The sequence below is a fragment of the Echiichthys vipera genome (genome assembly GCF_963691815.1).
Source record: "Echiichthys vipera genome assembly, chromosome: 11".
NCBI classification, from domain to species: domain Eukaryota; kingdom Metazoa; phylum Chordata; class Actinopteri; order Perciformes; family Trachinidae; genus Echiichthys; species Echiichthys vipera.
The window spans coordinates 31,220,362-31,247,731 of record NC_139836.1 but is presented as its reverse complement, the minus strand read 5'-3'; the positions used below and the strand labels follow the sequence as shown (position 1 = coordinate 31,247,731).

The 27,370-nt window shown below is 43.1% G+C and overlaps 1 protein-coding gene across 2 annotated transcripts; it reads left to right on the top strand.

Annotated features, from left to right (window-relative positions):
• Positions 1-405: 405 nt before the first annotated feature.
• polr1c (RNA polymerase I and III subunit C) lies at positions 406-26,851 on the top strand. 2 transcript variants are annotated; one of them, XM_083923487.1, is made up of 9 exons: positions 406-514; positions 1,490-1,561; positions 4,210-4,317; positions 4,833-4,965; positions 9,233-9,364; positions 20,293-20,445; positions 20,713-20,862; positions 24,958-25,074; positions 26,531-26,851. In XM_083923487.1, the coding sequence occupies exons 1-9, from the start codon at positions 443-445 to the stop codon at positions 26,647-26,649; spliced, it is 1,056 nt and encodes a 351-aa protein (XP_083779613.1). In that variant the 5' UTR covers positions 406-442; the 3' UTR covers positions 26,650-26,851. The 2 variants fall into 2 exon arrangements, with proteins under 2 accessions (XP_083779613.1, XP_083779614.1); XM_083923488.1 differs by lacking the exon at positions 20,713-20,862.
• Positions 26,852-27,370: the final 519 nt, after the last annotated feature.

Here is a 27,370-nt window from a genome sequence, read left to right as displayed (position 1 = left end):
CTGAACTAAAAAAGCCTGGACTCACACACATCTGACACACAGAGGCTAATCTCCATGCCTCTACTGTGACAAGATAATTAATATAATAAGGGACAGCAGCTCCTCTGGCAGCTAAATATGTATCTACCTGCCACAGCCTGAGGGACTCACTATAACATTTAAAAATGCATGGATTTATGTATAATTGTTTAAATTTGTACTGATTATGAATTGTAATATTGTAATATTAGATTAGAGCAGGAATACGCTGCACAGTGCTCTGGCATCTTGTTCCTTCTGCTGCTCAACTCATAGGCTCAACTAGTCACTTATAGAACTGATCTGGGAGAATGACCGGTCCAAGATGGCGGCCGCATTTCTCGCGGCCCAACGTTCGATGCGGCGTCTACTCTTTATATGTCTATGGGAGCAATACCATGAGCAAAACAGAGTACATGTCAAAATGGCGGCGTCCATGAATAACGTGGAAGAAATCCGGAGTCGAGTAATACTGGGGGAGTTTGGCGTAAAGAATGTAAGTCCGTCTTAAACAATGTTTTATGACAACATCACCCGCTAACTGCAGCGTCCTGTGAGCGGATCAACTGTCAATATGCATTTATAAGTCAACGGGACAGGCTGGTGCTGTCGCTTCATGCACACCACATGAGTTATAAGCCAGTCGGCACAACTATAATACTATCGGGGCTTTGTGCGTCACTAAATAATAACTTACAACTTAAACTGCTGTACTGCTAAAAAATCCACAATCTACTATGTAATTTCTAATATCACTTTTACAATTTAAATATATTAAGCTGTTATCATATATAAATAACGTACATTATTTTGTAGCTTACAGTAAGTTCATATGAAATATGTTTAATATTATATGATAGGGACTGTAAGCTTGATCAGCACACCCAGCCTAGTGTTACTGGCTTTACTACTAGTTTACCACAGTGAGTCAAACAAGTAAGGCAGGGCCCACGTAGTAACTCTAAACCATTATCATCACTTCGTCAGTGCCAAGGAGAACACACACCACATATCTGTAAAACCAGCATGAAAAACATCTTCGCTGTCAACAATTTGATTTTATGAATGAAATCCTCAGACCCATCCCTCAGCTGACACACTGTGTGACATATATATTTTTGGACATACTACATAGTATGGCAGTGTGGGTATTGGAACACAGAGGAAAAATAACTTAATTAATTGTCTTGTTGTAATTGTCCATCCTTCAAACCTGCCACTGACCGAAAGCGTTTCATTAGAAGAAAAAAGCCTCTCTGTCTCAATGTGTTACGGTGCTTAAGATTGTCCTCCCTGTATGGGGCCCCTTGGTGAGTGAGAGCCCTGGGTTGCCCCCCATAAAACCCGCCATTGACTCTGATTGTGACATATATATAATACCAGTTTATAAATATTGAACAGTTAAAGTTAATTTAATAAGATAAGAATGCATGTTTTGCTTATTGACTGGATGATTATTTGTTGCTTTTAGGTTCATTCATCAGATTTCCCTGGCAACTACCCTGGCTATGATGACTCTTGGGATATGCAGAAATTCCAAAAGGTACATTTCTGTCATTTGAGACCTGGAAGGGGCTGCTGGTGATCACTAAAGTGTGTTAGGTCTATCTGTGAAGTCATTGTTTATAAAAATGTAAAATGGCCCCCATGTAGCTTGGAAATCCAGAGCCACATCTGTCCAGACGGAGGATCTACAAAGATCAATAGACCTTCCCAACTCAAGGGGCGGTACCAATGCATGCAGTTCAAAATACCGCTGCACGCAATTGGATAGCACTACGATGACTATGACCACTCAGAGCACAACAGCAAATGCATCTTTCTGCAAACAAAATATTTGAGTGCCGTCTCCTGTTCCTTTTTCAAAGAAAATGCTAAGTCCAATATTTGTAATTCATAATCATAGTTTTGTCAGGTCAGACACAGTTCAATGTCTCCTCTGTCTAACCTTCTTAATGGATAATGCAAATAACTAACTCTTGATGGTATAATGGCATATTTGTGCATCTGCACTCTGTGTTAGAGACCTAGGCCCTTATTTATCAAACAAACGTACGGCAGAAAAAAACGTGCACACAACCATTTCCTGGCAAACTTTGGTATTATCAATTTGGACGTGAGCGGGAGCTACGATCAAATCTCACGTCAGGTCTGAGATCGTGTATGCAAATTTAAGCCTGTGTATTTGCGGTGCAGCACAGCAAAATCTGGCTGAAAATAACAAACAAACCTCAGCTGTCATTAAGCATAAGCAGTCACATATTAAGAACAGATCAAGACGGATTCTTAAAACAAATTAAAAAAATAAAAATTGTGGTTGGAGCAATTGATTGTACTCATGTGCGTCTGAAGGCACCATCCATGAATGATTACGCATTCATCAATCGCAACAACTACCGCTCGATAAACGTACAGGTGATTTGTGATGCCAAGCTGTCGCTTTTGAACGTGGTGGCAAAGTGGCCAGGGGGGACACACAATTCTTTTATATTTCAAAACAGCTTGGCTCCAGCCCCCCGCAACCCCGACAGGGACAAGCGGTTGAAGATGAATGAATATGTTGGCGTGCATCTGCGGGGAAGGCGCACTGCAGAGCCAAAGTCATCTCCTTGGTTAGTGGCTACGCTCAATAAATTGCATTATATCAAACAAGGTATCAGATGGTGACAAAGGTTATCCTCTAACAGAATACCTAATAACCCCGCTGGCAAACCCCGCTACAGAGCAGGAGCGCAGGTTCAGCAGTGCACACACACGCACACGGGTCACAGTGGAGCGCCCTCGGGTTGAGTGCCTCCGTTATTCTTTTCCATACAGCGTTTTTATGGGCCCCTTTTATTTCACTCTTAAGACTTTATTTTGCTCCATCTGGGATGTCAGGATGCCGATCTGTGTGTCGGAAAAGTGTCTTTTCTAACCCGTGTTTCTTCTCTCAATGTTTGACCTCAGTGGGCGAGGCCTCCGAACCAGGAATATTTAAGGGCGTAACATGTTAATGACGATCGAATTCAGCCGCAGCATTAATCAAGGCCAGCTCATTTGTACGCTGAGATTGGTCAGATACGAATGTTTCATAAATCACACGTGTGTCCTGTCCTACGACCAATTCTGCGCTCAGATCTGCGCCCGGTTTCACACAAGATTGATAAATGAGGGCCCTTGTGATGAGAGAGGTTCAGAATGTTCAGAATTGTAATATCTAAGGCATGTCTTTGTTTGGTCTAAAGACGTCACCCAACCAAGGCTTATCGCGTCCTGTCTCTTCATCTAAAAGACTGGGCACAAGTTAGATCTGGGTCATTCCTGCTATACTCTGGGACGAGTGAGGAGGCAGGGGTGAACGTATTTTTGTCTGCAGAAGAAAATGCTTTGGCAAAATAAACCACAGAGAAAAAGCTGATCCTGTTTGTTGATTTTTATTGAAGAAATCCATTTCCACAACAAGGCTAAAGCCGTTTCAAACAGACGTCGTTCATCCACCATCTTTTTTTGTTTACTTTCAAGACTACAACAGAGCAAAACTGTCATCATCGGTTACGCCCGCCCATAACAGATAGTACAATTAAATTGGTGAGTCAGGATTTAGATTTCCTGGGTACCTCCATGCACTTTTGGAAATTATGTATTTGATTTTGTTGGAATGACCATACAGACTCCTTTGTACACCTCAAAGGATTCCATTTTCTCTCTCCTTTCTGATCCTCTGTCTGCGTGGAGCAACATTCACAAGCTTTACTTTGGAAAATGACCAACTAAATTCTTTGGGGGTGTTAATTGGTCCAACCAAGTTCAAACATGTATTCCCAATCTTCATTCTTAAATAAGATGTCTTTATTCTTAAAAACATTTTATGGAATCCAGATCTGATTTATAAATTGGCTGACTTTTTTTTTGTCTTTTTAGAGAGGACTGACACAGACTTAATTCTTCTGTTCTTTTGTCATTCTCTGTTTATATCCATTTTACTTCACATGTACAATGGTTGGCTATAAGAAATGTTTCTATACAAAATTAAATTTATACATATCCATAAGAAGCTAAGAATGTTCAAACTGAAACATTATTTCACTTTTCAGGCAGAGAAAGTAGTATTGAATTTACAACTATTGTGAGTGTTTTGAAACGATGAGCAGTCAAAGTGAGGATTGACTACACTCCTTTGAAATGAAGATGTCCCCTCTCTGTTTGCAGAATTTCAGAATTGACATAGTGCATCTGGATGAGAGCAGTATGGAGTTCGACATGGTGGGGATCGATTCAGCCATCGCCAACGCCTTCAGAAGGATCTTACTAGCAGAGGTAGAATTTCCGTTCAATCGTATTCTGTCATCTCATATCCATATATTATATATATATAAAAATATATAAATAAATAAATAAATGAGAGAGAGAGAGAGAGAGAGAGAGAGAGAGAGAGAGAGAGAGAGAGAGAGAGAGAGAGAGAGAGAGAGAGAGAGAGAGAGAGAGAGAGAGAGAGAGAGAGAGAGAGAGAGAGAGAGAGAGAGAGAGAGAGAGAGAGAGAGAGAGAGAGAGAGAGAGAGAGAGAGAGAGAGAGAGAGAGAGAGAGAGAGAGAGAGAGAGAGAGAGAGAGAGAGAGAGAGAGAGAGAGAGAGAGAGAGAGAGAGAGAGAGAGAGAGAGAGAGAGAGAGAGAGAGAGAGAATAATACAGCGTCTCATCTCATTAGTGTGAACTGGTCTCAAAAACATTTCGTTTTGAGTCTTTGGTTTAAACTGGACTTAAGAGGAAGGAGTCTTGGAAGTTTTTCATTTCATATAAATACATTGTGAGAGCTTTGCATTATTCTTGTTTGCAGGTGCCTACAATGGCTATAGAGAAGGTGTTCATCTATAACAACACATCCATCGTCCAGGATGAAGTCCTGGCCCACAGATTAGGTCTTGTCCCCATCAAAGCTGACCCTCGCCTATTTGAGTACAGGAACACCGGTACAACAACACAGTAAAGCACTCACACATGTGACAGTATACCACATGCCCTTTACTCTGCTGCACATAAAATACATATGAGAAGGTCTGGTGTTGAAAAGCATTCTGTCCAATCATTATCCAGTACTTAATCTGTTGGTAAAATCCAAATCTTTGTCTTGTGGAATCTAATTAGTTTTAGCTTAGTCAGTCTAATTGACGTAGTTAGACTGACGTTGATGTGTGTGTGTGTGGCACAATGAAATAACAGCAGCAACTACTGACTTCTATACCTTTTTTTTCACCCGCTACTTTCTACAAATACTGGAGCTGTTGATGAGTTGATGAGCCAGAAACTGGATCCAAAGTGGAACCAACCATCAGAACCAAATCCTAAATATGAGGAAAATTTGACTGCTCTTTAATACCAAGTTATCAGATGTCAATGTTGTAACAGTTGATGTTTTCACAGTGTGTAAGTAGTTATAATTAGTTGTCATATGGTGAAAAAATTGCAGAATTGCAGATATCAATATTCATCACCAGAGGCATTTAAAAATATTAAAATAGTGTTTTGGTAGATAAATCAATGAGTAGACATTCTCGACCTGGCTCGATCAAATATTGGACTAAATTTCAGTTTGGGGTGACACGCGCACGCACGCACACACACAGTGTGCAGCAGTCCACTGTTGCTCTCACTACCAGCATTAGTTGTTCAGTTTTAACAATGTCAAGCTGAAAAATGGTGCATGCAGGCTAAAATTCCCTGCGGTGTTCTGTTGGGACTAAACTATGTCTAAGTTCACTAACTGCTAGGCTTATTTCTAAAGTGTAAATACAAGTGCTGCAGCAATCCCAACTTTACTGTCTTTAAGAGGCTGTAGGTGGCTCTGTTTTAAAGCTGAAGACCATGGTTATTGGTATCATATGAAACTACACAACCTAAGGAATTCATTGCGAAAGTTTGGGAAAAAAACACTCCAAAGTTAGGCTAAATTTTGACGAGGGACCAACTGGTATATCCGTTTGCAAAGGGGTCCCTTGACCTCAGGACATCTGAATGAAAATGGGTGTTATGGGTACTCATGGGTCTCCTCTTTACAGTCATGCCCACTTAATGGTAATGGCAGTCTAAGTGTTGTAATGACTCCATTCGACTATGTGTCTGTTCTTTCTATTGTGTCATTCCTAAAATTACATTTAAAAAATCCCAATATCTCTGAGGGCTGTACGGTATGGTCTAAAATTTATATCACGGTATAATTTGAAGCATAGACGGTTATGGTATTATATCACGGTATATTAGTCATCTTAAAATTGATGTCGAATTAAGCATGGATTTAACCAGACTGAGACGATTGAAAGAGCAACAACAGGCTGAGAGGAGCGTTGACGTAGCACACGAAGAAGAGCTTAATTGTCGCACACCTACAGGAAGCATGTGGAGCAAGTCTCCCAGTGTGCCAAACGCGCTGAGAGACTTGATAGACACTTTCTGTAGGTGCGCTGAGATGCGAGAGAGGACAGCAATCAACACTCGGCCACTACCGCCAGGGATTACTTTTTCACATAGGCTTCTACTAAAAGGGGCAGTAAATATTACCTCGCGGGCTGGATCTGCTGTTACGTCAGAGCTTTCAGAGAGTCAAAATCTATCACGTAGCCAAATTCCTACCATCTAAACCGTTTATACCTTACACACCTAATATATCTCAATTTAATTACATTTTATTTATAGTGCCAAACAAGCAGCAACAAGTTGCAATATCTTTAACAATAATAATTATAGTTATTATATACAGTATTAATCCAGCAATCTTGTGCACACAGTGGTGACGAAAATGTTCCCTTTAACAGGCAGGAATGTCGAACAGACCCAGCTCTATGGAGGACGGACATCTGTCTTGACTGGTTTGGGAGAAAGAAAAAGAGAGAAGAGACAGGCAGACAGACACAAAGACAGACACAACAATCCTAGAGATGCAAGTAACAGTAACTATAATATTATCTATAGTAATGTAAATATGACTTACAGTATATGTTGTGACAGTTAATATAGTAGAATAGTAGAAACAAGTACAGCCAAGGTGATAGAATATGATGATTGTTATTGATTATTATTATGGTGGTCAATATGATCAATGATATTAGTGGTAATAACAGCTGTGATGCAATGAGAATATTTTTATGGCTATGATTATTATAATTAAAAAAACTAATGATAATATTCAGTATGTGAATAATCGTAATAATAGCAGCAGGAAGTGTCATGCATGACCGCGTCAGCAGGCACCATCACGATCAGCAGAGACCAGAGAGCGCAACGACTTCTGGGAAGAAGTTGAATTAGTTACATGCATTAATGATACATGGGTGATACAACTTGAGAGGAGAGAGGCTCAGAGTATCAGGAACAGTAGTATCCCCAGAATAGGCAGACTAGGCCTATAGCCTATAGAGGAAAGTTTTACTTTTAAATATGGGGACGATGTCTGCATCTGAACAACATCTAGGAGTTGGTAACAAACTTATTAGAGCAGCATAAGGAGTTGCAATAGTCCAGCCTAGAAGTAACAAATGCATGGACTAGTTTTTCTGCATCTTTCTGAGACACAATGTTCCTAATTTTCACAATATGACGCAGATGAAAATATGCACTCCTTGTTGTTTAATTTTCTGTGAGAATCGAATCATCCAGAGTAACAGTATCTTTAGATATTGAGTTTCAGAGGCCTTCGGGGCCAAGTACAATAACTTCAGTTTAATCTAAGTTTAACTTCAGAAAATTGCAGGTCATCCAGCTTTATATTTCCTTAATGCACATTTGAAGTTTATCTAACTGATCGATAAATATAATTGTGTATCGTCAGCATAACAATGAACATTTATGGAGTGCTTCCTTATAATATTTCCCAAGGGAAGCATATATAAGGTGAATAGAATCGTTCCAAGGACAGAACCCTGTGGAACTCTGTGACTAACTTTAGTGTACATGGAGGATTTGTCATTAACATGCACAAACTGAGATCGAGCTGAGACTTAAACCAGCTTAATCCAGTCTCTGTAGAAGGATGCACTAAGATCTAGTAAAACAAGTACAGTGAAAAGTCCTTTGTCTAAAGCTATTAGAAGGTCATTAGTCATTTTTACCAGTGCTGTCTCAGTGCTAGGATTCATTCTAAAACCAATCAAATCTAATAGAGGGATAAACGCAATACTAAGGCTATTATCATCAATGTCCATGTGAATATTAAAAACTCCTAAAATTATTATTTTATCAGATTTAAGGACTAAATTTGACAGAAACTCTAAGAATTCAGATAGAAATTCAGCGTACGGACCAGGAGCATCGTACACTATAACAAGTATAATTGGCTGCACATTTTCCAGGTTGAATGTGAAAGACTAAGAACAAGACGTTCAAATTAATTATAATTTAGTTTAGGTTTAGGGTTGATTAATAGGCCTGAGTCATAAATACCTGCAACGCCTCCTCCTCGACCACTGCCTCGAGGAATATGAGTATTAATATGACTGGAAGGAGTGGATTCATTTAGGCTAACATATTCTTCATGACACAGCCAGGTTTCAGTCAGACAGAGTAAATCAATATGGTTATCTGATATCCGATCATTTACTAATACAGCTTTAGATGACAGAGATCTGATGTTTAAAAGTCCAAATTCTATTTTCTGATTTTGTTGATTATCGCAGATTTGGTGTTGATTTGTATTAATTTTTTCTGTGAAGCTCTTCTGTCAACTTTTTATTTAATTCATTTAGATGATTGTGAGGCAGATAGCGGATAATGAGTTGGAAAATGCTCCACAGGCAGCGCAAAAAGGGTGTGTATGACTGCAACTCTGCATCCTGGGCATCTGTGGTAAGGGCAGTGCAGAGAGGCGTTTTAGACCTCAACTCTGCTTCCTAGTCCCAACACTGGGTTGTCATGGTTTAAGACCGCTTACAAATTCGGCCAGGTTCTTAGATATGAGAGCGGCACCCTCCAAAGTAATAAGACCAGGTTTTCCCCAGAAAGACTGCCAATTATGGAGGAAGCCCACATTATGTACCGGGCACCAACCTGACAGCCAGTGGTGATAATATGCAGCTAGTGTCCTTCCTTACATACATTTATTGAATCGCACATTCTGTATCATGATAATGCCAGATTCTTGCCAAAACACAGCTCTACATTTTCTACATATTTGTCTCCAGTCTGACTTGAGTGTGTAAGATGAATATGGGAGAGTTGACCATGTTGGCCTTGCTTTGTTTATTCCAGTTGAAGAGTCTGCAGAGGAAGAAGGTTCAGAAATAGACACAATTCAACTGCAGCTGAAGATTAAATGCAGCAAGAACCCCAGAGCCAGCAAAGACTCCGCTGACCCACGAGAGCTGTACCTGAACCACATGGGTAGGTCTCAGCTAACACCAGATCAACAAAGAATTGCTGCTATTGTTTGTAGATAGAGATTACCAAACAGTAGCTATGACCTGGCATCAAGTGAGTGTAGGATTCACGTCAAAAGCTGCCGTACGGACGAAACACAGGAAGTACATGCACACAAAAATATTCAGATTTATAAAACAGTTTGCACTCATGTCCTACCGCAGTTTCCCTTTATAACTCACAATCAACTTTACATGTGGCACAGTTCTTGTTGGAGAGGTGGAAAAAAAGGAAACAAGTTGTTTGGAGGGCACAGTGTGAGCATTACAAAATGGCCCTAGAGTGGCAACATGTTGCGGACACAGTTTATGCTACAGAAGGTCAAACTGTGGCTGAAATGAAAATTATATCAATTGAAGTATTTTTATTCTCCCTCTGTGCCCTTATAGCAACATGAGTGCAGTCAACTGCACCGATTACATTTGGGAAACAGGATGTGGCTGCAAACTGCGCTTTTTAATTTCTGTTCATGCATCGTGTAAGGAAATTTTATGTAGAAATGCGACACACCTAATATACCTCCTTACATGTCTGGCATAACACAGTTGAGGTTGGGCTGAGATATCCCTGACCTTTCAGCCAGTTGCCTCTGGAAAGTGCTGGTTGCCAGAAATCTCAGAGTTGTCAGGACTTGACGACGTGAATTCTGCCATTGCTCTTCTGTAAAGCTGGTCCCAAAACCGCACAGAGTTCTGTGAGTGCTCTTCTGTAAAGCTTGACCCAAAACAGCACAGAGACTCAAGAGAACAGCGAAGAGAAAAGACTGAACAAGCTCATAAGCCACTCGTCCTCAGTTGCCGGTAAATCTTCTTGGGCTCTGAAGAATCCTTCCATTCTCCACATCCTCTAAAAGTGCCAACTCTGCCATTGTTTCCTCATTACATGCCATGTCATGCCTTTTTTTACAACTATCCATTTGATTGTATCTAAAAGGTTACAGGTGTGGGAATTAGTGTAATCTACGGTGGAGATCCAAATTAGAGAACAATTTATAGTGTAAATACTTAAAATAAATTAAATACTGTTATTTTTTATTGTTATTTTGTTTTAAAAAAGAAAAGTGAGCAAAATTGAAGAACAGTAACTTATGTGTCAGAAGAAAGGATTTATTTCAACAATGTTTTCTTCAGGCTATAAGATTAAAAAATGAATAGAAAATGTAGAGGCCACAGCTTTGAATCACTTCAGCACATCTGCGCCCACAGGACATCACTAGTTTCTCACTCTGTTTTGGTTTGATCTTGGTCCATTGTTCTTGGGATCTCTTCAACAGTTTGTTTACTGTAGTGAGTTTCTTAGCCATTACTTTGTCAACAAGGATTTTCCAGAGATTCTCTATGGGATTTAATTCTGACTCTGGGCTGGCCATTTCATTGTTTCAATATTCTTAGCTTAGCTTCTTCACCCTGCCATTTAGCTGTACAAGAGACCCAACTCCTGCTGAAGAAAACATTCCCTAGACCATGACACTTCCTCCTCACTTCCTCCTCCAAATTTAACTGACTTCTTCACACACATAATGTTTCCCATCAGACCCAAATAAATTGAACGTCCTCTCATAACTGAAGTGCACACTGGACCAGTTCTTCTCTGTCCATTCTCAGCAAAGGCAAGTCTAGCCTTTTTTTACTTTCTACTGATGAGAGGTTTGGTCACTGCGGAGTGGTCTTAAACTTTGAGACACTGTGTGCAGAGACAGATCCTTGCCCTGTTCAGCACTGAACTGGTGAGCACCTCAAGCTGCAATGTTGAACCGATTCCCCATTGAGTTGTTGCATAATCCTGTCCTCTTGTGCACTTGTTGTACGAGGACGACCGGCCTTTTTGAGGGACTTAAATTAATCTGTGTCCTTGTGAAGTTTCAATAGTTTCATGCCGCCTGATGCTACTCCAGTCTTTGAGTTCGCTTTCTTAAACTTTCTTAATTTTTATTCTCTTTTAGTTTGTCCTGTTTCTTCAATCTAACTTCTGTGAAGTTTTGCCCTCCACAATGAGGTTACTTTCGATTGTTTTCGTGTTTCCCTTTCGTGCTGTTTTTAACAATGCCGCTGCACGCTGTCTTTGTTTGCTCTGGAGAACAGCTGGCGGCCAGACCAGCTAATATTCCCCCCGATCTCTGGAGAAAAACACAACGGGGATGCAGAGGTGGGAAGCAACGTCGGTGCAATAAAGGAGGGTTGAGACGGGACTGTGAGGAGGTGATCTGAGGAGGCTTGTGAGCCGCACAGGGAGGACATTGTTAGACTCCTGTCTAAAGTCTAGCCTTTTTTTACTTTCTACTGATGAGAGGTTTGGTCACTGCGGAGTGGTCTTAAACTTTGAGACACTTTGTGCAGAGACAGATCCTTGCCCTGTTCAGCACTGAACTGGTGAGCACCTCAAGCTGCAATGTTGAACCGGGACTGTGAGGAGGTGATCTGAGGAGGCTTGTGGGCCGCACAGGGAGGACATCGTTAGACTCCTGTCTAAAGTCTAGCCTTTTTTTACTTTCTACTGATGAGAGGTTTGGTCACTGCGGAGTGGTCTTAAACTTTGAGACACTGTGTGCAGAGACAGATCCTTGTCCTGTTCAGCTCTGAACTGGTGAGCACCTCAAGCTGCAATGTTGAATCACAGACTACATTTAATTTTTGTGTGGACTGCAATGTCCCAGCTCAGACTGTAACCTGATACGCCAACAATAAACCTTGGATCACCTAGGATATTAATAAAAAGAAGAAAACATTCCGAGATGGCAACCGTGAAGAGGTGAGGAGAGTGCAGGGGGTACTGAAACTGAAAATCAGGGAGGCTAAAGACAATTATAGGAGAAAGATTCAGAATAAACTCCAGCGTAACAACATGAGGGACGTGTTAGAACCATCACTGGGTTCCAGAAGACTGGTAGCGCCGAGTTGGAGGACCGTGTGGACTAGGCCAACGAACTGAACCTATTTTTCAAAAGGTTTGATACTGCGCCCCATCCCACACATGGCTCTGCTCCTGGCTGCCCTTCAACGACTGCCACTTTACCTCCTCCCCCTACTCCACCTCCTTACAGACCCCTTACCTTCACCTCACCACCTCACTTCACACCTACCTAACCCAGCCCTCCCCCTGCTCTACATCATGTCCTCCACAACCTGACGACCTCAGCCCTCCCCAAACGGACACCTCTACAGTGTCCTTCAAGCCTGACCTGGTGAGAAGACAGTTAACAGAACTCCACTCTGGCAAAGCTGCAGGCCCCGATGGCGTATTTCCCAGGGTGCTTAAAGACCGTGCCCCCCAGCTGTGCGGAGTACTGAGTCAAGTCTTCAGCCTGAGCCTGCACCTCCAGAGGGTCCCTGTGCTGTGGAAAATGTCCTGCCTCGTGCCTGTGCCAAAGACGCCACGTCCCAGTGGCCTCAGGATTACAGACCGGTGGCCCTGACGTCCCACATCTTGAAGACCATGGAGAGACTCGTCCTGGAGCAGCTATGGCCTATGGTCAGGCCCTTCACTGATCCGCTACAGTTCGCTTACCGGCCCCGCCTGGGAGTTGAGGACTGCATCACCTACCTGCTGAACAGAGTCAACAGAGTCATCTGGACAAGCCTGTGAGCACTGTGAGAGTCATGTTCTTTGACTTCTCCAGTGCATTCAACACCATCTGTCTGGCTCTACTAGGTCAGAAGATGGCTTCGATGAAGGTGGATGCCCCCATCGTGACCTGGATTGTGGATTAACTGATGGGCAGACAACAGTATTTACACCTACAGAACTGTGTGTCTGACAGGGTGGTCAGCAACACTGGGGCCCCACGGGGGACTGTCCTCCCTTCCTTTCTCTTCACCCTCTTCACGTCAGACTTTAACTATCCTGCCAACTTCAGAAGTTTTCTGATGACTCTGCAATAGTTGGCTGCATCGGAAAGGGGGATGAAAGTGAATACAGGACTGTTGTGGGAAACTTTGTCACTTGGAGTGAGCTGAATCATTTGCAGCTTAACGTAACTAAAACAAAGGAGCTCGTAGTGGATCTGAGGAGAGTGAAAACACCTGTAACACCTGTGACCCCTGTCTCCATCCAGGGGATCCCTGTGGACACTGTAGAAGAGTATAAGTACCTGGGGGTGTACTTCAATAATAAAGTCGACTCTTTTTCCTGAGGAGGCTAAGGTCCTTTAACATCTGCCGGATGATGCTGAAGATATTTTATGAGACTGTTGTGGCCAGTGTGATCTTCTTCGCTCTCACATGCTGGGGCAGTGGGCTGCAGGTCGCAGACACCAATAGACTGAACAAACTGATCAGGAGGTGGTGTCGTGGGGGAGGAGCTCGACACCCTGACAACTGAGGCAGAGAGGAAGCCGCTGTCCATGCTCCGGTCTATCTTGGACAATGTCCCCCACCCTCTGGCCCAGCAGAGGAGCACCTTCAGCAGAAGACTCCTCGCACCCAGATGCACCACAGAGCGCCACAGGAAATCTTTCCTGCCTGTGGTCATTAAACTATACAACACATCCCTTGGAGAGTCTGTCATCCCCTCTCTGTAATATGGAATCATAAACATTCTGTTCTTTGCACATTTTAACGGTACTTTGCATGTTATTGCAGTACTTTTGATCTGTTGATATTACCATTGTAATTTTGATATTTTTATATATATATATATATATATATATATATATATATATATATATATATATATATACACACACACTTTTTAATATTTCTGTTTTTACAAGTATATGTTATCTGTATAATATTGTTGTTGTTAAATATGTTGTTTGTATAGCCGGAGTTTGAAACAAAAACAATTTCCCCCTGGGATTATTCAAGTATTTCTGATTCTGAATATTCTTGAGATCACAGTCTTGGAATGTCCAACCTCTCTCTGATGGCTGAGAGGGTCATCCCTTTAGCCTTCATCTGGACAACCTGCTGTCTCAGGGTTTCAGTCACCTTAGAGCACCATGCCATCTTACAAAGTAACCAGGAGAGCTGCCAGATAAATAGGGTGTGTCCAACAATTACCTAAATTGTCACCAGGTGCCAGATTAACACCTATAACTGGGAGGTATCTGAAAGTGTTTTGCTCACCATGTTCGAACATAAGGATGCTCATAAGTGTACGTGGTACCAGAGCACCCTAGGCCAAAGGTCGATGATCGATTTTGTGATCCTATCATCTGATCTGAGGCCGTATGTTTTCGGCACTCAAGTGAAGAGAGTAGCAGAGCTGTCAACTGATCACCATCTGGTGATGAGTTGGGTCAGAGGATGGGTAGACGGGAAGATTCTGGACAGACCAGGTAAGCCCAAACGAGTAGTGCGGGTGAACTGGGAACGTCTGGAGGAGGCCCCTGTCCGAGAGATCTACAATTCACACCTCTCGCGGAGCATTGCTGAGGCTGCAGCGGTGAGCTGAGGCCTCAAGGGGGTCTTAGGTGCCTCAAGGGGCGGTAACCCTCGAACACTGTGGTGGACACCGGTGGTCAGGGAAGCTGTCCAACTGAAGAAGGAGACCTTCCAGGATATGTTATCCCAGAAGACTCTGGAGGCAGTTGCAACGTACCGACCAGAAGGGCTGCAGCCTCTGCTGTGTCAGGGGCAAAGCAATGAGTGTGGGAGGAGTTCGGAGAACTCAGGCGGCACCAAGGTAGTTTTGGAAAACCGTTCGACACCTCAGGAGGGGGAAACGGGGAACCATCCAAGCTGTTTACAGTTAGAAAGGGATGCTGGTGACCTCAGCTGATGAGGTAATCGGGCGTTGATAGGAGCATTTTGAGGAACTCCTTAATCCGACTAACACTCCCTCTTATGTAGAGGCAGAGCTGGAGGCTGATGGGGAATCATTGTCAATATCTCTGGCAGAAGTCACTGAGGTAGTCAAACAACTCCACAGTGGCAAAGCCCCAGGGATTGATTCCCCTATTTAAAAAGGGGGACCAGATGGTGTGTGCCAATTACAGGGGTATCACACTACTCAGCCTCCCTGGTAAAGTCTACTCCAAGGTGCTGGAAAGGATGGTTCGTCCTATAGTCTAACCTCTGATTGAAGAGGAACAATGCGGATTCCGTCCTGGATGTGGAACAACGGACCAGCTCTTCACTTTGCAAGGATCCTGGAGGGGGCCTGGGACTATGCCCATCCAGTCTACATGTGCTTTGTGGATCTGGAGAAGGCATATGGCCGGGTCCTGGGAGATACTGTGGGAGGTGGGAGTATGGGGTGAGGGGGGTCACTTCTGTGGGCCATCCAATCTCTGCACATCCAAAGCAAGAGCTTTTTCCGGATCCTCTGTAGCAAGTCAAATTCGTTTCCGGTGGGGGTTGGCCTTCGTCAGGGGTGCGCTTTGTCACCAATCCTGTTTGTGATTTTAATGGACAGGATATCGAGGCGTAGTCGTGTTGGGGAGGGGTTGCAGTTCGTTGGGCTGAGGATCTTGTCTCTGCTTTTTGCAGATGATGTGGTCCTGATGGCATCGTTGGTCAGTGACCTTCAGCACTCACTGGATCTGTTCGCAGCCAAGTGTGAAACGGCTGGGACGAGAACACCTCTAAATCTGAGGCCATGGCTCTCAGCAGGAAACCGGTGGATTGCTACTCCAGTTAGGGAATGAGTCCTTACCCCAAGTGAAGGAGTTCAAGTACCTCTGGATCTTGTTCACATTTGAGGGGACGATGGAGCGTGAGTTTGGCCGGTGACTCGGAGCAGCTGGGGCGGTATTGCAGTCACTCTACTGCACCGTTGGAAGGCAAAGCTCTTGATCTGCCGTTCAATCATTGTTCCTACCCTCACCTATGGTCATGAAAGCTGGGTCATGACCAAAGAAACGAGGTCACAGGTACAAGCGGCCAAAATGGGTTTTCTCCGGAGGGTGGCTGGAATGCCTCGGGATCCCCCAGTTAGAGCTGGTTAATGTGGCCCGGGAAAGGGAAGTTTGGGGTCCCCTGCTGGAGCTGCTGGAGCTGCTGTCCTGCGACCCGATCCCGGATAAGCGGTTGAAGATGAGATGAGATGCTCGCGTTAAGAGAGAGTTGGTCATCAAGTGTCACACCCCTTGTCTGGGTTGGGGCTACCACAGAATTTTCAAGGGTGAGTAGAGCCTTTTCCAGGCTGAAAAAGCAACTGCAACTCTGTCTTGTCTAGGTTGAGTTCAGGTGGTGTGCGGACATCCATTGAGAATCAGACAGGCAGAGATCCGTTCCGCTGCAAGTGTGTCGGACTGAGGAAAATAGATATTAAGTTGGGTGTCATCAGCATAGCTATGATAGGACAGCCATGTGAGTGAATAACAGAACCAAGGGAGTTGGTTTAAAGAGAGAAGAGGAGAGGCCCCAGTACTGAACCTTGAGGGTCCCCAGTAGTAAGATGACGGGGTTCCGACACAGAGCCTCTCCAAGTTACCCGGTATGTGTGTTTTTTTAGGTAGGATGTGAGCAGGGAGAGTACAGAGCCTGGGATATCTAATTGCTGTATGGGGTAAACAAGGATCTGGTGATTAACTTTGTCAAATGCTGCAGAAAGGTCCAAAAGGATGAGTGCAGAGGAGAGAGAGGCTGCACTAGCTCGGTGACAGCGAGAAGGGCAGTTTCGGCTGAGAGACCGGCCTTTAAACCAGAATGGTGAGGATCAAGGAGGTTGTTCAGGTAACGGCAGGAAGAGAGTTGGTTAAAGATAGCACGCTCCAGTGTTTTGGAGAAAAATGGAAGAAGAGAGACAGGTCTGGAGTTATTTACTTTGTTTTACTAAGTTTTTTGTTCACGAGATTCTGAGTGACCTGGAATTCTGGCGGTCATCCAGGAATCATAGAACCGTAGTTACATACGTAAATTTCGTTCTATTTCATCCTTACTGACCGCCAGAGGCAGTGCTTCACACTGGATGACTCATACAAACAGAGTCACAAGTAATCCTGAGTCCTACCTGATATAGAGGAGGCAGAGGAACCCAGTCAATGAACCATGCCCAATGGATGGGAAGTGGCAGGCTTCACTCTGTAGTCACTGGAGAATATGCTTGGCAACACTATGAGGCCGTGGCACATCTGTACTCCAGGGACTCTCCCCTCAGGGCTCCCTAAAATGTTGGAGAGACTCCTGGAAGGGTGGAACCCTACCCCTTAAGGTAAAAAACAGTCATTGTCCATGCGTCCCAATGATTGACCATGATCCAGGGGAACGGGGCGCTGTTCTGAAAGAGCACAGCCCTTCTTAAGATCTTTATAACCCTAACCCTAACCCTAACAGACAGGTTGCAAGGGCCCAGACTGGGCATTACCAACCATAATTTGGCCACAGCAAAAGGAAGAAACAGGGAAAGAACTTTCAACAGTTCTCATATTGCAGGGGTTCCGGCATTCACAATATAATTTTTTACAGAATCTACACAATCTCTGGGCGGTGAGTCGGGAACTCGAGCAGCTCAACCCTAATAGCTGAAAGCAGCAAGGGTTGGATGGCAAAACCAACCACTGAGCTGAGACAAGAGACCTGTCCTGTCAGAGAGGCCCCTAGGGTATCCCACAGCAGAATCTTTGCACCAGTGACAACCAAGTCCCGTCTGGCCACAAGGGGGACCACCAGAAGAAGTCTCTGGCTCAAATGAAGCACTCTGGAAGACATTGGTAAAATCAGAGGATATGTTGGAGAAGCATAGAGAATACTTCATAACAATGCATCCTGAGTCCGGAGGGATGTTGTGCAATTAGGAGATCCAAACAGGACAGAGGGACGATATTTCCTAGGCAGAGGAAAGCTCCCAGATGCTGAAGTCCAACTTTGGATAAAGTCGCCACTCTACTGGCATAAGGAGCATGAGAGGAGAAAAGGTCTGGCCATGGTGATATCCGACATATGGCTGCCTCTCCTGTATGGCAGGATTATTTGAGCACAAGGTGCAGAGCCTGTAACTCACCCTAGGTCTAGGGAGAGAGGGCCAGCTGCAAGACCCTAAGCTTCCTGTGTCAGTATGTCAGGCCACATGGCCTCCAGTTGAAAGCACTTCAGCCTTCTCTGCACGGGGTGCAGTGACAGCAAGACCAAGGGAACGACAGCTGAGACAGCTGTCAATATGCCCAAGAGGTGAAGAGACTGACCGTTTTGCAACAACCCATCCTATTGGGAAAGGCAAGATATAGAACATTCTCCATGTGCTCATGGTGAGTTCAGAGTCACACCAGTTATGGCCATGCTATAAAGAGGCGCTCAGAGAGCTCCTCTCTGAATTCACCATGCCCAGCCAGGGTATATGAAACATAATGGGAGCCTTCTTCTGGGCTACCTTAACCTGGGATGACTCAATTCCTCGTCATCGATTAAAATTCTCATGTCCTGCGACCGCAGTGTGAAAGGGCTGTGAAGACACATCTAACAAATACTCGTGGAGGGTCCAACTGGGGACCACCCTGAATCTGAAAATTACAGCCTTGCAAGGCAAAACAAAGAAACTGTTTGTGGTGAGGCAACACAGGAACATGCGATTAAACATAGCTAATCATTGATGGATACAAACCATTCTCCCCAGCTTGAAGAATGTCAGTTTTGCTCAATGTCTGCTGTGTTGAATAGCAAGACGGTGGAGAGCCCATTAAGTTCTCTTTAACATAACGCAGGAGTGTGAATGAGGCATCACTGAGGCTGGTCAAGGAAGGTGATGGGGCAAGCGTGAGGGGAGAGATGCTGATGCAGCCCCTTGGTTGAGCATCATAGTCCCCTTATAGTAGATCATCAGTGCCCTAGGGTTAGGACAAGAGTCACCGTGTGGACTCAGCCTTATCAGGTGAACTTTAAGGACAGCAGAGTTTAGTTCAATCACTGGCATGTGGCCAAGGTCAAACTTTGCCACATCAATAGGCCGGTGTAAATGGCACGCATGCAAGTCCCTCAGGTATCGGAACAAATAACAGTAATTGTGGCAGTGCACGGAACATGCCTGGAGAAAGCATCAGCAAGCACGAATTGATGACAATATATCCGGCTGCAAGGTGATCCCATGCCATTCCAATGATGGAACTGTGAAGTCGTCCTCGACCTCATCTGAGAACCATGACCCAGGAGCATGAGTCAGGCCAAGAGGCCTGGAAAGCCTCCCCTATAAGTTAGCAACTTAAGTGTGTGGCCGAAGCTGCCACAGAGGCAATGCTCCGTTCGGAACAGTCAGCCCTGGTTAGATTGGGTGTCCAACATTAAGCACATGATCATGCATCCATCCCACCAAGTTAGCATGAGCGAGAGCACTCTACTGACTGGGAGAACAGGACATGGAACATTGTTTAATGTTACAGTGAGAGGGGAGCGAAAACACTCTCACCACTGACACAGTACCCATCAGGAAACAACACATCCCTGTATCCTTTACAGTACTTTACTCCTTACGTTTCTACTCACGTTAGGAAACAGTCCATGCAGTGAAAAGGGGAGTGAGCCCTCTCTCTTCACCAGTACAGTAGCTGTATAGCCAACACCAAGCATGCCAGCGTCCCACCAAGTTATATGTAATATGGAAGGTAATTGGTTATACCTGAGAATGTTTATAGTGGTTATTGTAAAGGGACTCGTCACTTTTCCAACACTGCTATTCTTCTTCTTCTTCTTTTTATTTTTTTCATTAATTTTCAGAAATTTTGAGAAAAAAACACTTCACTTGAATGCTGTTCAATGTTTCACTTGAAAGGTGTAGGTAATGTGTAAATCAAGCTGGAAAAATAAATATTTTTATGCATTATCATTTCAGGCTGTACTTTCTATAGACATTGTACGTAAAGTTTATAAATGAGTCCTCGGGGCAAACAAAGACACCAGGGGTTGTTGTACAGAACCAGTTGGTAAAAAGGACATTTTAAGATAAGGAAGAATATCCTTGTGTAAGTTAAAAAATAAATGTGATTATTTATTACCCCTCTGTCCCCTGCTGTCTTGTCTCAGTTTATTCCAGGGACATAAAGTGGGTTCCTATTGGGAACCAAGCAGACGTGTTTGCAGACTCCATTATCGGACCAGTGCATGATGACATCCTGATAGCTCAGCTACGACCAGGACAGGAGCTGGACATTATCATGCACTGTGTCAAAGGACTTGGTAAGAGACAGAAGATTTTTAATTCATATAAAGTTTATTTTTCTATTTGAGCATCAACGTTCTTTCTTGAACTGGGATATCGGTGTGACAAAGTAATGTTAACTTCTTCCTTGTGATCATCGATAAAGTATTATGATCATGTTTACGTTTATATAGTTTAAATATTTGTGAAAGAAAAACATACTGCATGGACTTGGATCATGTTATCAGCCTAACATTTCCTCATTAGTATTTTCTGCTGCCTAATGCTGAAGCGTTTCTGTTCAGGTAAGGACCATGCTAAGTTCTCTCCAGTGGCCACAGCCAGTTACCGCCTCCTCCCAGAGATCACGCTGCTGGAGCCGGTGGAGGGAGAGAAGGCAGAATGCCTAAAACGCTGCTTCTCCCCAGGAGTTATAGACATAGAAGATGTTAATGGTAAGAAAGAACTAACCTCACTAATCTGAGTCAAAGATAGCAGCTCTTAAGAGGGAGTGGACAAAATACGCTGGAGATCAAAATTAGAGAACAAATAATAAATACCTGATTTATTCTGAAATACATTTATTTTTTAAAGTTCAGAATTTGATAGTATACCCTCTGTGGCTATACCACTGCTGTACCAGCATGTTTTTGAATAACTAAAATTGAATTGAATTGAACTTCAACAAAGAACTTTATTTTGTGGAGAAAAAAAACAGTGAACAACATTAGTGGGGTTGCCCTGACCAAGGATTTTCTTGGTCGACCAGTGGTCGTCATTTAGAACGATTAGTCGACTAATTGACCTATATATATGTATATAGGTCCTGATTGATGACTCCAAAATTGCTCATAGGTGTGAATGGTTGTCTGTCTCTGTTCGTGTCTATGTGCCCTGCGATAGACTGGCCTCCTGTCCAGAGTGTACCCCGCCTCACGCCCGATGTCAGCTGGGATCGGCTCCAGCGCGACCCCGACAGGGAGGGGGGGGCTGGAGCAGTTGAAGATGAATGAATGAATGAATGAACAAGAGGAGGTCAGAGGAGACCCAGAAAAAGTATATATATATATATTTTTTTGCCACCATGGTATCGGTCCTGATTCAACTTTTGGTTTGTCCTCCAAGTATCGTTTCATTTCACTGCTCTGTTCATCTGTCCGCGGCTCTTCATCTGTAGCCATCAATCCTCCTGTTTGTCTCACTTCTTTTTTGGTGCAGGGCCGGGTTTGCTTCATCTCTACTGCTGTGCTCTCTCTGAGCAGGTTCTTCTGCGCTATGTCTTTCCCAACATGATGGGCTATTAATAGTTGTCTAACCTCGATGTTGAAGGGACCTGCCTTGTTAAAAAATAAATAAAAAGACTGACAGTGAGTGAGTGTCACGACTGGTGAACTGGTCCAGAGGGACTTCAGTGATGAGTGGACGTTTAATTTATTTGGGTCTGATGGAAACACTATGTTGGGCGTAGGACTGGGGAAAGACTGGACCCAAGGGGCCTCATTTATCAATCTTGCGTGAAAACGGGCGCGGATCGGAGCGCAGAATTGGTCGTATGACAGGACCCACGTGTGATTTATGAAACATTCACCATGACCAATCTCAGCGTACAAATGAGCAGGCCTTGATAAATGCGGCGGCTGAATTCGTTGTCATTAACATGTTACGCCCTTAAATATTCCTGTTTCGGAGGCCTCGCCCACTAAGGTCAAACATGGAGAGACGAAACACTTGTAAGAAAATAAACTTTTCCGACACAGAGATCTGCATCCTGACCTGATAAAGATGTGCTTTTTGGCAGTCTTAAGAGTGGAAAAAAGGGGCCCATAAAAACGCTGTATGGAAAAGAATAACCGAGGCAGTCAACCCGAAGCAGCGCTCCACTGAGACCCGTGTGCGCACTGTTGGACAGGTGTTGTGCCGTATTCAGCACCCCTGCCGTGAAATGCACCCCCTCACATTATAGGTGATATTCTGGATCAGGAGGTTGTTGTTTCCACCTATAGGAGTAGTTTATAAACAGGTAACCACATTAAAAGCACACACTTTTGAGCTTATTAATTGCAAGAAAAACTGGGATTATATTTAGGAAACGCTAAGTCAAATACATTCAACTTGCTCAAAAGATCCATTTATTTCATTTTGTAATCATGGCTGCAGTATATTTCCACAGAACATACAATAGGTGTTGTTTTGTGTTCGCTATTATCCAAGTTTGTGATTTTAAACTCTTTAAAATAGTTTGTAAAGACTGTAAGTAACCAATGTTCTGACAGTTGTGGGTTACCTATATATAAACTACTCCTATAGGTCGAAACAACAGCCTTCTGATCCAGAATATCACCTATAATGCGAGGGGGTGCATTTCACGGCAGGGGTGCTGAATACGGCACAACACCGGCGCTCTTGCTCTGTAGCGGGGTTTGCCAGCGGGGTTATTAGGTATACCGTTAGAGGCTACCTTTGTCACCTAGAAGAACCTTACCAAGATACCTTGTTTGATTTAATGCAATTCATCGAGGGTAGCCACTAACCGAGGAGATGACTTTGGCTCTGCAGTGCGTCTTGCTGCAGCCGCACGCCAACACATTAATTCATTAATTCATCTTCAATCGCTTGTCCCTGTCGGGGTCGCGGGGGGCTGGGGCCGAGCTGTTTTGAAATATAAAAGAATCGTGTGTGTGTCGTCGTCGTCCCCCCCAACATCCACGTCCCCCCCAACACCCCCCCCCCCCCTGGCCACCTGGCCACCGCGTTTAAAAGTGATAGCTTGGCATCACAAATGACCTGTACATTTATCGAGTGGTAGTTTTTGCGATTGATGAATGCTTAATCATTCATGGATCATGAGTACAACCAATTGCTCCAACCACAATTTTTATATTTTTTATTCGTTTTAAGAATCTGTTTTGATCTGTTCTTAATATGTGACTGCTTATGCTTAATGACAGCTGAGGTTTATTCATTATTTTCAGACAGATTTTGCTGTGCTGCACCTCAAATACAATAAATGCCGAAGTTTGCCAGGAAATGGTCGTACGCACGTTTTTCTGCCGTACGTTTGTTTGATAAATGAGGGCCAAGGTGTGTAAAGAAGTCAGTTACATTTGGACGAGGAAATGTCATGGTTTGGGGGATGTTTTCTGCAGCAGGAGTTGGGCTTCTTGTACAGCTACATGACAGGGTAAAGAAGCTAAGCTAAAAATATTGAAATATTGAAATTTCCAGCCCAGAGTCCAGATCTAAACCCCATAGAGAATCTCTGAAAATCCTTGGAGACAAAGTAATGTCTAAGAAACCCACTAAAGTTACTGAACTGTGGAAGAGAGTGAAGAAGAATGGACCAAGATTAAAACCAGAGCAGTGTGAGAAACTAGTGATGTCCTGTGGGCGCAGATGTGCTGAAGTCATTCAAAGCTGTGGCCTCTACACTTCCTATTCATTTTTCAATCCAACAGTCCTAAGAAAACATTTTTGAAATCTTCTCTTCTGACACAATGGAAACTGTCTTCACAATTTTGCTCACTGTTTTTTTTTTCTCCCAAAATACAGGTTTTGTTTGAAGTGCCTTGGTGATTTAAAAAAAAAAAAATGCTAGTGCAGCAGTGGTATAGCCACAGCGGATATTCTCTCAAATTCTGAACAGTAAAAAATAACAGTATTTCAGAATAAATCAAGTATTAATAATCTCTAATTTAGATCTCCAGTGTGTATAAACTGGTAGGGACATTGTAGGATTGTACAGAATGTCCTCTTTGACATTCTAAGCTTCTATTGAGGTTGATAAAAGCAGTGCAGCAGCAAAGCCGGAAGGTCGGACGAACCTCACAATCCAACGTGGCAGCTCCCAACATCAACCGTAGTCAAGCTGTAGGAATATACTGTTTATTCGTACTTCCGTCTTATTTGTGTTTCATTACATACAGTCATGTCCATCTTCATGTGGACATGTTGTTACGCTGTATGTACGTGCAAAAAAACATTAATGGTTTTATTAATGAGGTCATGTCGGGTCACGCGTGACATCATTCACAGTTTCGATTTCCGAGGTAAATGGAACGCTGCACTACTCGTTGGTGAGAGCTTTGCAAAATAAGATGTGGCACATCATAAGAAATTCATATACTGTCCCTATAATAACAGTGTCCACATGAATTGCACTCTGAAACTGTAAATTGGTAAATTTACAACTTTTTTTTCTTGCTCTGTATTTTTTTTTTGTATTTTTTTTTTACAGTGGTTCTAATATGCTGTCATATAATTCCCTAGATTTTTTGCTTATGTAAAGAGAGGCCTTATATAACAGATGCACAGGTTTACAGTATATTTAAGGTACAGTAATCATTTAAAATACAGAAAAATATAGGACAACCTTCCAGTGAAAATAAAGCATCCTCAACAGTTTCATTATTTCTATAACCTAGATTTCTACTGTGTTTTATATAGTCCAACAGTGCCCAAGAAGCCATGGAAAGATGTCAGGATTGCAGTCTGCACTGCGTCCCTGAATTCTTTAAATGTAACCATCGGTCTTCCTGTGTTGCCCACCTTAGGGAAAAAGGTTGCCAAAGTTGTGAACAGTCGCTTGGATACATGCAGCAGGGAAGTCCTCCGACATGATGACCTGAAGGATGTGGTGAAGCTGGGAAGACTGCGAGATCATTTCATCTGTAAGTTCATATACCTGCCAGAGCAGTGAAAACTGCTGTCAAGACACTCTGACTCTGCAGCATTAAAAATATCCCAGTGAATGAAAACACAACATGACATCCAAGAACTAGTGGAGACAAAAGGGCGACTGCTTTAATACACCGTAAAGACTACAGTCGACGGCCAACTACCATGTTAGTTTCGCACCTGCATGAGCAGACAAAACTCTCCATAGGCAACAGTAGTCTGTATTCATCATTCATAAAGGAACAGGAAGAAAGACTGGAAATATTCAACACGCTAGTTAGCAAGTTAGCAAAGTGTTACTGCAAAAGAGCTCGATGATAAAAATAATTATCTGACCTAGGGATGCACCGATCCAATATTAAGATCAGATATTGGTCCTGATATTGAAAATTAGCTGGGTCGGGTATCAGATTATTTGCCAGATCCATGGACGGATCCATTATATTCAGATGCAGCGCTTTGTATCGCCTTTGCAGCATGCCGGTTGACTCACAACACCAGCAAAAACATTGAGAGAGCCAAAGACTCAGCTTATGGACGTATGTCACCTAGTTTAGCTGCTCTAATTTATTTAGAATTCCTGTACAGATTATAATGTGTTCACAGCACCGTAACAATGCAATTAGCATTGTAATATTAAAATGTTTTTCCACATAAAAAAAGTTTTAATTAAACACCCAGAACACCCACACAGGTGTTTTCAGTTATTCAAGCTGATTTGACCTCTGCTTGGGTTGAAGGTGGGCAGGGCTTTGATGGGAATTTATGGGGTCATATATTTGTTTAACTTTTATTTTTTACCAGGGAAGTCTCATTGAGTTTCAAAACCTCTTTTTTGAGGTAGTCCTGGCCAAGAGGCAGCAAAAGTTTACAAAGTTACAATATACAGACAACACTTTTTTTTTTCTTGCCAAGAGTGAATTGAGAAGATCAATACCACTCTCATGTCTGTAAAAATGAAGCTACCTATGACTGACTAACTTTAGGTCGTCCTGAGTAACAAACTAATATTCGAGCAGGATTTTAATTCTGACATTCAGTAAACCTTTGATCCGGACTGAATGAATGAGGAAATGAAACACTGTGCTCTATGAGAGAGAGGAGACACAGAAGAACTCAGGGTTTGTAACCTGCCAACCAGCAGGTTAGGTAAAACCCACATTTGCCTTTCTCTCTGGGACTCATCTTAAGGTTAGCAAACCCGCAAAAGTTTTCACTAAGAAACCCAGGAAGTCATTCCTCTAGACTGTTCCTGTTGGGGAATAACATCTAAAAACCACAATGAATTGTTCTCTATTTCTACACCTGTTCAGTCAGCAAGATGAGATAATAGCAATATTACTCTTTCAATGTAACTCTTTAAAAATAGGAGAAATAGGAATTACTTGAGTGCATACAGCAGTGTTGTTACCCTGTATATCAGTTCATGGATCTCTTCTTTTCGTACAGTTACTGTGGAGTCCACTGGCATCCTGCCTCCAGATGTCCTGGTCACGGAGGCCATCAAAGTCCTCATGGCCAAGTGTCAGAGGTTTCTCAATGAGATGAACTCTACTGATATGGAGTGATGTCATGACTGAGCATGCTCAGAACCACCACAGAGGATCTGATATTGAGTCTCTCAGAGCTTGTACTGTTGATGCTGTGCTCTCAATGGCTCTATTGATAAATCTATGTAGGGTTTTTAAATAGCAGATTGTTTGCTGGTGGTTAGACTCGCTTGTAAGTATGTATATACTGGTGCCTTGTATTTTGTATCCATAAATAAACATGCTCAATCTAATAAAGACATCACCAATAATATCTACATGCCCAGATACACAGTGCAACTATCTGTATGGATTTCTTCTTATGAAAACATAATAGGAAGCACACATAGTATTAAGGGACCACAACTATATATGCTTTGAATATAAAATCACACCTGATCGAACCTTCTGTGTCAGACATTCAATACAGCTCTGTCCTTTGTCCTAATATCCCATAGAATGTATTAGTCACAGCACAGCATATTATACATGATTTACTGTGTTAAAGCCCATTAACACGGGCTGTCATTAGTTCATCACAGATATACCATTGTATTTGTTTGATGATAACGAAACTTCCCTCCAGAAATGCTAAAGGTGTTTAACATCTTATCTCTCATCTCATCTTCAACCTCTTATCCGGAGTCGGGTCGCGGGGGCAGCAGCTTTAGCAGGGGACCCCAAACTTCCTTTTCCCGGGCCACATCCTTACTAGATGCCCGAACCACCTCGACTGGCTCCTTTCAACGCAAAGGAGCAG

What these genes read in the sequence shown, in the direction of transcription:
- polr1c (XM_083923487.1), top strand. Translation starts at nt 443, where the DNA reads ATGGCGGCGTCCATGAATAACGTGGAAGAAATCCGGAGTCGAGTAATA. An exon ending in ATATGCAGAAATTCCAAAAG is followed by an intron (nt 1,562 to 4,209) that starts GTACATTTCTGT and finishes CTCTGTTTGCAG; the next exon opens with AATTTCAGAATTGACATAGT. An exon ending in GAAGGATCTTACTAGCAGAG is followed by an intron (nt 4,318 to 4,832) that starts GTAGAATTTCCG and finishes TCTTGTTTGCAG; the next exon opens with GTGCCTACAATGGCTATAGA.